Raw genomic sequence first — 12,696 nt, 5'->3', positions numbered from 1 at the left:
GTATTCTAGAGAGTTTCTTGGTGAAATAAAATAAAATCAGCCTATGTTTAGGCTAATGAAATATACAGATAACGGTTTATTATAGTCTTTACAGTACATTTAATTCTGTAAACATCTGTATAATTTATCATATTGTTGATGATACCATTTTAGACCTACTTTGGAATAATATGGATTGTAAAAACTACTAAAAAGAAAAATAACTAAATATTATATATTATGTATAAGATTCTGTAATCATTTTACAGTAAAAAAAAAATCAATATGCCAGGCAAGACCAAACCAGGCTCATTGGAAATACGTGTTTCAGGTGGTATTTGTGGAGCACCGATATTATGCATTTTACTGCACGTTTCGCGGCAGCTTCAAAGTGAAATGTCCAGTGAGTGGTGGTAAAATGTGTGTTCAATACGTGACCCTGACAAGTTTTTATTATGCTGGTACAAACCCATATTGCTGCGTTGTTTCTGGTATGTATTGTGGCGGTTCAGAATTCAAAAGTCCGGTGACTGTCGGCAAAAGCAAACCTACTGAGTTAGAAAGCCCATAGACGTATGAAGCTGTATGTGTGACACTAACATTCAAAAGTATAAATTTTCAATTGTCACAGCATGTAAAATTGTTTAAAACACAATATTGTGCAATGAATTGTGCGAAATTAGTCTCTTAAAAGTCTGGCGCTATAAATCATACTAAACAAAAGTTGTCAGTTTTACTGCCTCTAGTGTTCATTTCAACTGGAAACTTCAACAATTCATATGAATAGGTACTTCTTTTGTGTTTAGCAGAAATCTAGATAGAAGCATGAATTTTCAACGAGCCTGTGTAGGGCAAGACTGTGTATTTCAGTGATTTTAACATTATTAAGGTATTTTCGTAATAATTTAACTCCCTTAAAAACACTGCTTTATTAAGTTGAGTGACTCAAATTACTCTGGTGTTCTCAGTTTCACTGTAGTGTCAAGAAGAAAGAGTTAGGGATAGTGTTATCAGGACAGCTGGCTTTAGTAAAGGATATGATGGTCCAGTGGATGTCCAGCTTGCTGTTGATGAGTCCTCCCTGGACCTGCTGTCTCTTCTCTTCCTGCTGGCGTACTGTAGCCAGTCGCAGTGCATCATGGTCCGTCACGGGCATGCTGTCAAAATCAAACTTATCCACCTGAATGGCCATCCTGCACAAACACAGAATCACACAAAGGTCAAGTGAAGTGCTGTCATTCAGATCCACAGGAAATATCCATTTGTTTCAGAGGTCTACATGCTCAGAAATAAATCCTTCAAACATCAGATTTCATTTGTATACACAATGTTCAGAAACCGACAACAAAATCCATCATCATAAAAGGCTTGTCAGAAACGGTACACAAAAAATGCCAAGGACATGTGCACAAGCTCACAAAACCAATTCAGGCTCATAGAAACGCCAATAAAATATCCATGACATTTCCATGTTCTGCGTTATCAGCGAGCTGAGAGAAAGACAAAGCGGGAGAGACAGAAAGAGCGATAGAGGGATGGATTAATGAAGGAGATAAGACCCTCTGGGGGGCTGTTGGGAGACGCTCTCAGGCCTGGAGTCAGATCGCAGCATCTCTGGAGAAGAGAAAATCTACAGATACCAGACGGAAAATATGCTGCGATGTAAGCTGTGACCTCACAAGAGAGCACGACATCAGTCGCTTGAGCGTGTGGAGTGGAAATGATAAAGATGACAGTTAGAATGCAAAAGAATACACTAAGGTTTTACATATTTTTGAAGAACACTCGAGAGGTGCTCACATGTGCAACACTCAACAACATTCTAGGGAGTTCCAGAGGCTTACTAGAGTGTTGCTAAGTGACTGAAAGTGGTTTCTAATTGCTGGCACATGTTAACAGAGGCCACAATAAAATGTCTACAGCTACAGTATATTAAAAAATAAACAAAGAAACAAACAACGAAACACACACACACACACACACTTGCTCAAGAGCACCTCAGTCGTGGTATTGAGGGTGGAGAGAGCGCTGGACATTCACTCCCTCCACTTACAATCCCTGCTGGCCCGAGACTCGAACCCGCAACCTTTGGATTACAAGTCCGACTCTCTAACCATTAGGCCACGACTTCCCCAGTATTTTCATGCCATATGCTGAGGACAAATAAAATACATCATCATTTAGTTTGGTTGGATATATGGAATGATAGAAAAAAATAAAAACGAAAATCATAGAAGATACATCAAATAAATTAAATGCATAAGGAGGGATGACATAACATAAGTAAATATAAGGATAGATTAAAGGATAGATAAAAAAAATAAAAATAAGTTCAAATAAATGAATTACAGTTTAGTTTGGATGGATGGATGGAAGGATAGATAAAATAAATACATATAAGGATAGAAGGATGGATAAAATAAAATAATTAGAAGGATAGATGGAAGGATAAATAAAATAAAATAATTACAATTTAGTTTGGATGGATGGATAAAAAAATAAACGGATAAAAGAATAGATGGATGTATAAAGAAAAGAAAAGAAAAAAAAGAGAGAGAGAGAGAGAGAGAGAGAGAGAGAGAGAGAGAGAGAGAGAGAGAGAGACAGATGGATAGACTTTATTGACTGATATTTTCTTCTCTGAGCACATTGAGGCATGTGACTTGCGAATACAGATTTTGTAAAACTACAAGAGTAATAGTGAAGCTTGGCTGAGCAAACAGTGCTAATGGAGAGATCTGACTGCACACATCCTCCCTTCATTCATCCATCCATCCAGTCCACAGAAGAGAAGACAACAGGCCGAGATCCCTGCAGACTCTGATACATAATTCATCACACACACACTAAGGAAAACACAAACAGCATGTGGCGTTCTGGCCGGCGTGCAGGACAGAATAATTATTTCCCGCTCTTCTTGAGGCTGGACTCCTGACACTGAAGCGTCAGAGAGCCGTGAAGCTCCATCTACTGCTTCCTCTAAACTCTGCTGCTTGCTTGCTTTCCTTTGTTTGTTCTGTTGTTTTTTTTGTCACTGACATTATTTTGCTTATCTTTGTCATTCTTTAGGTTTATTTTAGTTGCCTGTTCTTTTACAGTTTCATTATTTCGCTCTGCCAGTGTTTTATTGTAGTGTTCTACAGATCTGTTTCGTTTCATTTGTTTGCTTTGCCACTTATTTCAGTTCATTCTTTCATTCTACCATTTAAGAGTTTGGTTATCTGTTTTTGTGCTTCTTGTCTTTCTATCTTATTTTTTATTCCTTCCATTCTTCAGTCCTTAATTTTGTTCAATGTTCCTTACTTTCTTTCATCTAGCTACCTTTCTTTCCATTCTTCCTTCCTTCCTTTTGCGCTACCTTCCTTGCTTTACTTTCTACCTGTTTTTCATTCTACCTTCCTTTCTTGTTTTGTCCTTCCTTCCTTTCTTCCTTCCTTCTATAATTCTAATTTCCTTCATTTCTCTGCTCTACCTTGCTCCCCTTTTCCTTTCTACTATCCTTCCTTTTTTCCTTCGTCCTACTTTTTGTTCATCCTTCATTTTTTTTGTTCTTCCTTCTTTTGTTTTTACCTTCCTTTGTTTCTCCATTCTTTCATTTTGCTCTTCCTTCCTTAATTTTCTGTTTGTCTTTCTTTCCTTTTTCGATATAGCTACTTTCCCTTTTTTGATTTATCTTCCTTCCCCTTTTCATTCTTTCTTCCTTTTTTTGTTTTTCCTTTCTTCCTTCCTTCGTTCCCTCTTTGCTCTTCATTTCCTTTTTGTTCCTCCTTGCTTTTTCCATTCTTCCATCATTTTTTTCTTTTTTTTTTCCTCATCCTTTTTAGTTCTTCATTCCTTCCATCATTTTCTCGGTTCTTTCTTCCTTTGTTCATCTTTCTGTTCTACCTTCATTCCTTCCTTCTATATTTCCTTCCTCTGTACTTCTACCTTCCATCTGTCCTTTGCTGTTCTTCTTTTCATCATTCCTCTTTCTGTTCTACCTTCCATCCTTCCTCTTTCCCATCTTCCTTCCTACCATTATTCCTTCCTTTCTTCCTCTGTTCTCTTCTTGAATTTCTTTTAGTTCTTCTTTTTGTCTGCCTTCTTTCATTTTTTTCCTTCCTCCTACCTAGTCCTTTTAGTTCCCTCCACTCTGTTTAATGCAGTCATTCATGATGTTTAGTCAGCTGATGTTTATAAGAGAGGTTAATGTCAGTGAAGAGGCTGCAGGTGTCTTGAGCTTGACACTGATGGACGGCAGTAAATGAGATCTGATTTGCGTGTAAACTGATCCTGTAAAACAACACACAGGTGAAAAGAGACGCGGAGACATGATGGACTGATAAATGTGATGTCTGAGAAGTGATCTGCAATCTGGAATCTCATAAGAGAACTCACTCAAACTCCAAACAAATGTCTCACCGCTAAACATGAACCGCTCAGAAAAACTCACAGAAATGAGAGAGAGAAAAAAATCCAACGCATAGAGATTTGAGATGTGAGGTTCATCTCACAACAGAGAACGAGAAAGACAGAAAGATCCTCTTATAGACACCCCACTGAGAAAACTCAATTCAGCAGTTACTATTTTAACAATAAACCAAATTTAAACTGGTGAATTTAAAGATGATGCTTCTCAGAGAAAGTTTTATCATGAAAACTGCCTGTCAGTTAACAGCTAATGTTTCAGTTAGCATACAGAGCACACTGTCAGCAGGCCAATTAAAACACCGCCACTAAAAATATTAAACTTAAAAAAGAAATAAATAAACTAGTCAATCTCACTAACCAATTAGTCAGTTGGACGTCAAGTGAACCAGTGTGACTCATGCCTAAAGTTAATGTTCCACAGAAATGTAATGTAAAATTATATTTAAAATGACACTTTGCATAAATAAAATGAAATTTGTATTTAGGACAATTAAGATTTTTTTCTAAAAATATATGACCTGATTTTTTAACCTAATATACAAAGATGTTTTTTTTTTTTTTAAACGTGTCCATCTTACTATCATATGAAGAATAATACAGCATTTTAATGCTTTTTTTTTGTTTGTTTTTTACATTTTTCATCATTGATGTACAAAATATGCAAAGGTAAAAACTGAAACAATACACACTTGCAGCTGCAAAGAAACAAACACAGACATCCCTGCTCTTCATCATTAGCTGTCAGTATCAATGCATCTGGACTCAGTCAGACAGAGGGTGTTATCATTCTATGCATGAGCACTACAAAGGAAAAACAAAAATTAGAGTGAGAGAGAAGACAAAGCACAACTGAATCAGACCTCTAATGGTTGAAGGACAAAAATCACACACACTCACTCACTCATATACACACACACACACACACAAACACACACACTTTCCTATGCTTGAAAATAGCGAAAATGAATTAAATGGTTAAAGACATGCAATCTGTGGGACACTAGCCATTTATATGCATGCACTGTAGCTGCATTTTAAAACAGTTTGCATGATTTCTTTCATGCAATTACAGCAGTACATCAATTTCAGTTTTATCAATTTTCAATATATATTGAATAAATATTTGATCTGTATATCCATCTATTCATTATATGTATTCAGGAAGAAAAAGCTACATATACAGCATTTATGCGATCAAGGCATTTTGCTGCAGTTGGAAAGTGTCACTGACTGTCTATTCAGAGAGGAGAGCGAGAGAGAGAGGGTTATATTTAGCTCACGTGTGTGTTCCCTCCCGTGACTCCACAGCAGAAACACTGAGCTATTAATAGACCGCCTCCCCGGCACACACAGCATCACTGCGCCATAGAAGCGCCGCATCACCCCACCCAGTATCTCAACTTCACATTAACTCACTGTGTCATTCAATTGAAATGATAATTTTATACATTCAAAACCACACAATCCCTCAGATGAGCCCACAGAAAAGATGACAGGTTATTAAATCCCTCCGTCTGCAAGAGTCCATTCTCACAAATTAAAAATTATGTGTTTATGTTTCTCTACAGTGATGTGCTAATAAGCATAAAAATTTATATTTTTTAATTGTGATATAACTTTTTTTGAAAAATGATTTAATTTATTAAAAATGATCATTTAAAAAAAATTATATATATAGATTTTGTTTTTGTCCCCATTCTTCATGAGCTGAACTCAAAGATCTAAGACTTTTACTATGTACACAAAAGGTCTATTTCTCTCAAATGTTGTTCACAAATCTGTCTAAATCTGTGTTAGTGAGCACTTCTTTGCCGAGATAATCCATCCACCTCACAGATGTGGCATATCAAGATGCTGATTAGACAGCATGATTACTGCACAGGTGTGCCTTAGGCTGGCCACAATAAAAGGCCTCTCTAAAATGTCTAGGGGGTCCGAAAAAAAGTCAGTATCTGGTATGACCACCATTTGCCTCACGCAGGGCAACGCATCTCCATCGCATATACTTGATCAGGTTGTTGATTGTGGCCTGTGGAATGTTGGTCCACTCCTCTTCAATGGCTGTGCGAAGTTGCTGGATATTGGCAGGAACTGGAACACGCTGTCGTATACGCTGATCCAGAGCATCCCAAACATGCTCAATGGGTTCAGTGAGTATGCTGGCCATGCAAGAACTGGGATGTTTTCAGCTTCCAGGAATTGTGTACAGATCCTTGCAACATGGGGCCGTGAATTATCATGCTGCAACATTAGGTGATGGTCGTGGATGAATGGCACAACAATGGGCCTCAGGATCTCGTCACGGTATCTCTGTGCATTCAAAATGCCATTAATAAAATGCACCTGTGTTCATTGTCCATAACATACGCCTGCCCATACTAGGACCCCACCGCCACCATGGGCCACTCGATCCACAACGTTGACATCAGCAAACCACTCACCCACACGACGCCATACACACTGTCTGCCATCTGCCCTCTACAGTGAAAACCGGGATTCATCCAGAAGTGCCAGACGCCATCGAATGTGAGCATTTGCCCACTCAAGTCGGTTACGACGACGAACTGCAGTCAGGTCGAGACCCCGATGAGGACGATTGGATGTACTGTCAATTTCTCTGAAACGTCTTTGGAGACGGCTTAAGGTAGAGAAATGAACATTCAATTCATGGGCAACAGCTCTGGTGGACATTCCTGCAGTCAGCATGCCAACTGAACGCTCCCTCAAAACTTGTGACATCTGTGGCATTGTGCTGTGTGATAAAACTGCACATTTTAGAGAGGCCTTTTATTGTGGCCAGCCTAAGGCACACCTGTGCAGTAATCATGCTGTCTAATCAGCATCTTGATATGCCACACCTGTGAGGTGGATGGATTATCTTGGCAAAGGAGAAGTGCTCACTAAGACAGATTTAGACAGATTTGTGAACAATATGAGAGAAACAGGCCTTTTGTGTACATCGAAAAAGTCTTAGATCTTTGAGTTCAGCTCATGAAAAATGGGGGCAAAAACAAAAGTGTTGCGTTTATAATTTTGTTCAGTGTATATACATTATATATATACACACACACACACTGAACAAAATTATTTATTTATTATTTAATTTAAAAATAGCTATAGACATCCAGGAGTGGACTCTGCAGAGCCAGCTATTCATTCATTCTAGTTTTATATAATATTATACCCAAATCTTCAACATTTTTGTCCCTTATTTTATCTGTCATCTTGGATTTCTTTTCACTAAGCTTGCTGCACATTTTGGGATTGCAATCTCTTTGATGAATGCATGCAATGCTGCCTTAGCAATGGCCTAAACAAGGTTTCTTAGTAGGCAGCATAATTGTACTCACTTTACTGTCTGTTGGATTTATTTTCCACGATGCCTTTAAATATTGCCTATATAGACATCTTAGGTTTTGAAACAAAGCTACAGTAGAAATATTCAGTTACATCTTGAGACTTGAGATGCACGCACACGCACGCACACACACACACACACACACACACACACACACACACACACACACACACAGAGTAAAAAGGGAAAAGTGGCCCTTCATCATGGAGGAAGCACTTAGAGGCTTGTTGCTACAGCAACAGGCTTTTGTTTAAATTATGTGGGTAATGAAGTTGAGCGGAGCGCACACACTTCACGACAGAGGTGGAAAGAGTGCAAAAACTCAAAATGCACAATGTGTCACAAGTTCAGTGCCCTTAATGGTGTGTGTGTGTGTGAATGAGTGACTGGCAGTTCAAATAAGCATGCACACGTATGATGTCATCACAAACACACTCACTGTGACTGTCATGAAGCAGCCTGCTGGTTTTTCTAACACAATCATTTAGTGTTACCAGAGCTCCACAGCCAACTTTTTTTTTTTAGGTGAAAGAAATACATAAATGAAGAAGAAAGCCAACATTTTTAATGGCTGGATGCATATTAAAGCACTATTTTGTAGACGGGTCAAAATTATTATTTTCACCAGAGATTTGGAGCCAAATAACTGACTTAAAGTTGGCGGCATCATTATATTATTTTAACACAGAAATTGGTAGGTCCATTAGTAGAAACTGTTGACTTTAGCAATCCATGTTGTATTATAATACCAATATAATAATAGAAGACAGTTCAGAAATGGGAAAAAGTACTTCTCATATTCTTTCCCCAATGTCTGCATGCCTGTAACTTAAGATGCATTAAAGATATCTTAATATCACTTCAAAATCAGTTTTTTAAGGCCCTATATCATTCAGTTAGAAATATCTAAGGATCTCAATGTGGTTCCATGAAAATCGGTAAATTGTTAAATTGTACACATACTCAGATTATTTAAATAAATATGCTGCATGATCATTGCTTACTTGAAAAAAAATTAAAACATTGCTAACATTAACTTCATAGTGTTTTAATTTATAATTTCTCAAGCTAAAAAACACTCATGCTTCTTATTAAAGAGGAGAACATTAAAATCTATTCAATCTGACAGTTTCTCAGATCATAATCCAACATCTAATAGCTCATCCAACATCTTAATAAAATGAAATTATAAATGAAATGAAATTATAGTAGATCAAATCTAAAACTAATACCTTAAGAAGCTAAGTGAAAAAATAACATTCATTTACTAATGTAATAAATTAAGATATCTAGATATCACAAAACTAATTTGGCAAGAGAGATATAAATACTGTACTAGATTACAGAATATTACTTTACAGGAAATAATCTGAAATATAATTAGAACTATTAGTTTTATTTCTCTTTAAGTCTTGGTTATTATTTCTCCCTGCCTTGAGGACAACATATATACATACATACATACATACACATATACATATATATATATATATATATATATATATATATATATATATATATATATATATATATATATATATATATATATATATATATATATATATATATATATATATATATATATAAGTTGACCTCAAGGCAGGGAGAAATAATAACCAAGACTTAAAGAGAAATAAAACTAATAGTTCTAATTATATTTCAGATTATTTCCTGTAAAGTAATATTCTGTAATCTAGTACAGTATTTATATCTCTCTTGCCAAATTAGTTTTGTGATATCTAGATATCTTAATTTATTACATTAGTAAATGAATGTTATTTGTTCACTTAGCTTCTTAAGGTATTATTTTTAATTAGATAAAAAAAAAATAGATTTATATAAAAAATGGCACATCATATCCTACTCTCTTCAAACCTTCTGACAAATCTGCCCAATTAAAGCTGACTGAACACAGACAGGCTTGACTTCCACCAGTCCAGCTCAATATAAACTTATTAAAAGTTTATGAACTTTATGAAATGAATTAGTTATTCGCTCAAATATGATGGCATATAAAAATGTGCAGTAAAAAAGAGGAACAATATTTGGGAATTGGGAGATATGTCTTTATAATAATGTTTTTTTTTATTCTTATTTTTTCCAAAACAAAATAAATAATTTAATCTCCCTACATGCTTGATCTATATTTTGTTTATGTTTGTTTATATTGATGGAAAAATATAGATGGAAAAGCTGAGGTCAAAGGTTTATGGTTTATCCACTGCTGAATAGAATAGAATAGAATAGAATAGAATAGAATAGAATAGAATAGAATTCACAATAAACCAAGAAAAAATCTTGATGAAATAATTGGATAAATTTTGATGTTATGTTGTTTTAAAAGCAGAATGGGCCCTTGAACAGTGCAGAAACACAAAATGCACCAAAGGGTTCAAGATCTCATCCCAATCTTAAATACAATAGCACTTCACCCAAAGAAACTCCAGCATATTCAGCTCTTACAGAAACAATCTCTCTCAAACAGAAAGAGATCTAAGGCTCAGAGAAATCGATTAGTGAAGGTGAGCCCTCGCACCGCTGGACACCTCATTGTCACGCCAACGGCCTGCGGATGACTGACAGGAATGATTGGTATGCAGCGAGGATAGTGTCGTCCTTTAAAAAACCTCTCCCTGAAAGCATTCATCATACAGAACGACAGAACGAGGCAGGGGAAAAGACACAGAACCACCACAAGATGACACAACTCCTGTTATGAGAAAAGATAGAAAGAATCAGTGTGAAGAACTACACATTAACGCATAACACACACAGTGCCATTAAAGGGGGGAGACCCGATTTAGTCTTCCACGAGATCGATAACCAGTACATACATACACACACACACATCGATCAGCATGTAGTCGTTTATATTTCATCCTCCAGAATCAATTGCCCCACAGCTTCTGGAACTCTGTAATCTGTTCATCAATTATTTCTGATTCAGGTATCGGCCAAAGCAGCACGTTTCCCGATCGAGTCATTAATCAGGTGATCCATGGAGGTGATCGGGGGAAGGGGACGTCACCCGCAGGGCGTCAGAAGGGCAAAAGGCAGCTCTGCAAGCCAATACAAGCCTATGAAGTACTTCACGGTGGCTACATTTCCAACTCGATGGGATCTTTATGCTTTTGGTGGACAGGACAGGACAGGAAAGAGAGAAAGGAAAGTGTGTGCTGCAGCAGTGACACAGGGTTCAAAATCAACAGGGAATCAAGAAAATGAACCATTAAAAATGTTGGAAAACGCAAGAAAATGCATTTAGCTTCAAAAGTTTTGTAAGGTTTTTTTTTTTAAAATGTTTTGAAAAGTCTCTCAGCATCATTACTCCAGTCTTTAGTGTCACATGATTCTTCAGAAATTATTATGATATGCTAATATTTTTGCTCAAGAAACCTTTCTTATTATTAGTGTTGAAAACTGTTTATATTTTATGGAAACTGATACATTTTTTCAGGAATCTTTGATGAATAGAAAGTTCAAAAGAAGAGCATTTATTTGAAATAGAAATATATGAAATGTCATTTCTGGTTTTTTTATTTTTTTATTTTAATAACGTAAACTAATTTTATCTCACACTTGCTTGGCTAGTGTTTATTTTGCACAACAAATTATTTTCCAAAATGTGGGAACAGGTATTATTATATAAACAAATTACCTGAAACATGAAATTTAAATAAAATTATATATAGAAAAAAGTACCTATCTCTTGCTTTCCTTTATATTTCTCAAATCTAATTTAGCATTTTCAAAGATGTCACAAAATACCATCTGAGTGTCTCCACCAATCACAAATGGCAAGTTTGAATATGCAAATGTGATTTGGGAGCTGCAGCATTGAGAGCATTTTTCAGTATTTCACAAAATAAATATCATACGGGTTCAAAATGATGTAAGCAAATGATGGCTGAATGTTGATTTTTGGGTGAACTATCCCTTTAATAAATGACATGATAACATTTTCTGTTCATAAATTATCAGCTTCCAAAAGAGGAAACAAATTAAAAAATGACAGTCAAATTTTAATAATGATTTTTCTCATGTTAAACACTTAAGTCAGGCGGGGAATAAAACATTTACGTTTTATCTTTCGTTCCTTCAAACAAAAGCATGTCATGTGGTGAATCCTGCCTCCTTAAGATTGCATTTCTCTGCAGATCTTCAAAAAAAGACCCTAAAGGCAATTTCAGAGAGACACATCAAAAACCTGCTGTGACGTATACGCATACACTGCAAGCGTGTGTGTGTGTGTGTGTGTGTCTCTCCGAAGCTCTATGAAAGTCAGAAAGTGTGACCTGCTGCAGCTCTGGTTCATGAGAGTAACTTTCATGAAATGGAGAGCTGTCAGTGGAGGAGAGGGTCAGGTAATGCCGTCTGACAGTCTATAGACTTCAATCAGCCAGACAGACGGCGTTACATCACGCCAGTCAAGGAGGAGTCTGTGTGAGAGTGTGTGTGTGTGTGTACCTCTGACACTCGCTGGCGTGCAGTACCAGGTCCTGGTTGTTCTTGGCAGACAGCGTGAGCTCATGTTCTGTAGAGTTGAACACATCCAGCAGTAGATGACATTGACGAGTACTGCAGAAACATGGAGAAAAACAAACCGAGGAAGCATTAATGAAGTACAGAACTCACACTTCATTTAATTATTAAAGTCTGAATAGCAATCTCTCTGTCCTCATTCAAAGAAAAAATCAAGTAAAACTTGTAAATGTGCACAACTGCAGCAGCAGACTTTAGACCAATGAGATTTCATTGTGGGTGGGGTTAGCACAACTCAGCAGGGAAAAGGTTTTGCTAAGGTTCACTTGTCTGTGTCACAGTTAGTTAGGGCAAAGAAATCATATTGCACTGGACAAACTTTTTTCAAGTTTTTAATGAACGATATTTAGAATATATAGAATTGTTATTGTATTTTTTGTAATTACTTCATTGTAATTATTTGTATT

The 12,696-nt window shown here is 36.4% G+C and overlaps 1 protein-coding gene across 2 annotated transcripts in view; it reads right to left on the bottom strand.

Annotated features, from left to right (window-relative positions):
- trappc9 (trafficking protein particle complex subunit 9) overlaps positions 1 to 12,696 on the bottom strand; it is a 217,634-nt gene that overhangs the window by 59,802 nt on the left and 145,136 nt on the right. Inside the window, exons 19-20 of one of the 2 annotated variants that reach the window (XM_079441154.1) lie at positions 12,215 to 12,325; positions 1,019 to 1,172 (exon numbers count right to left, since the gene is read on the bottom strand). In XM_079441154.1, coding sequence (XP_079297280.1) covers positions 1,019 to 1,172; positions 12,215 to 12,325 — 265 coding nt within the window. Of the gene's footprint in view, positions 1 to 1,018; positions 1,173 to 11,298; positions 12,326 to 12,696 lie in introns of those variants that run through there. The other variant, XM_079441153.1, reaches the window with a different exon arrangement.

Source organism: Barbus barbus (genome assembly GCF_936440315.1).
Source record: "Barbus barbus genome assembly, chromosome: 19".
Taxonomy (NCBI): domain Eukaryota; kingdom Metazoa; phylum Chordata; class Actinopteri; order Cypriniformes; family Cyprinidae; genus Barbus; species Barbus barbus.
The sequence above is the reverse complement of the archived record's forward strand: the minus strand, read 5'-3'. Positions and strand labels throughout refer to the sequence as shown.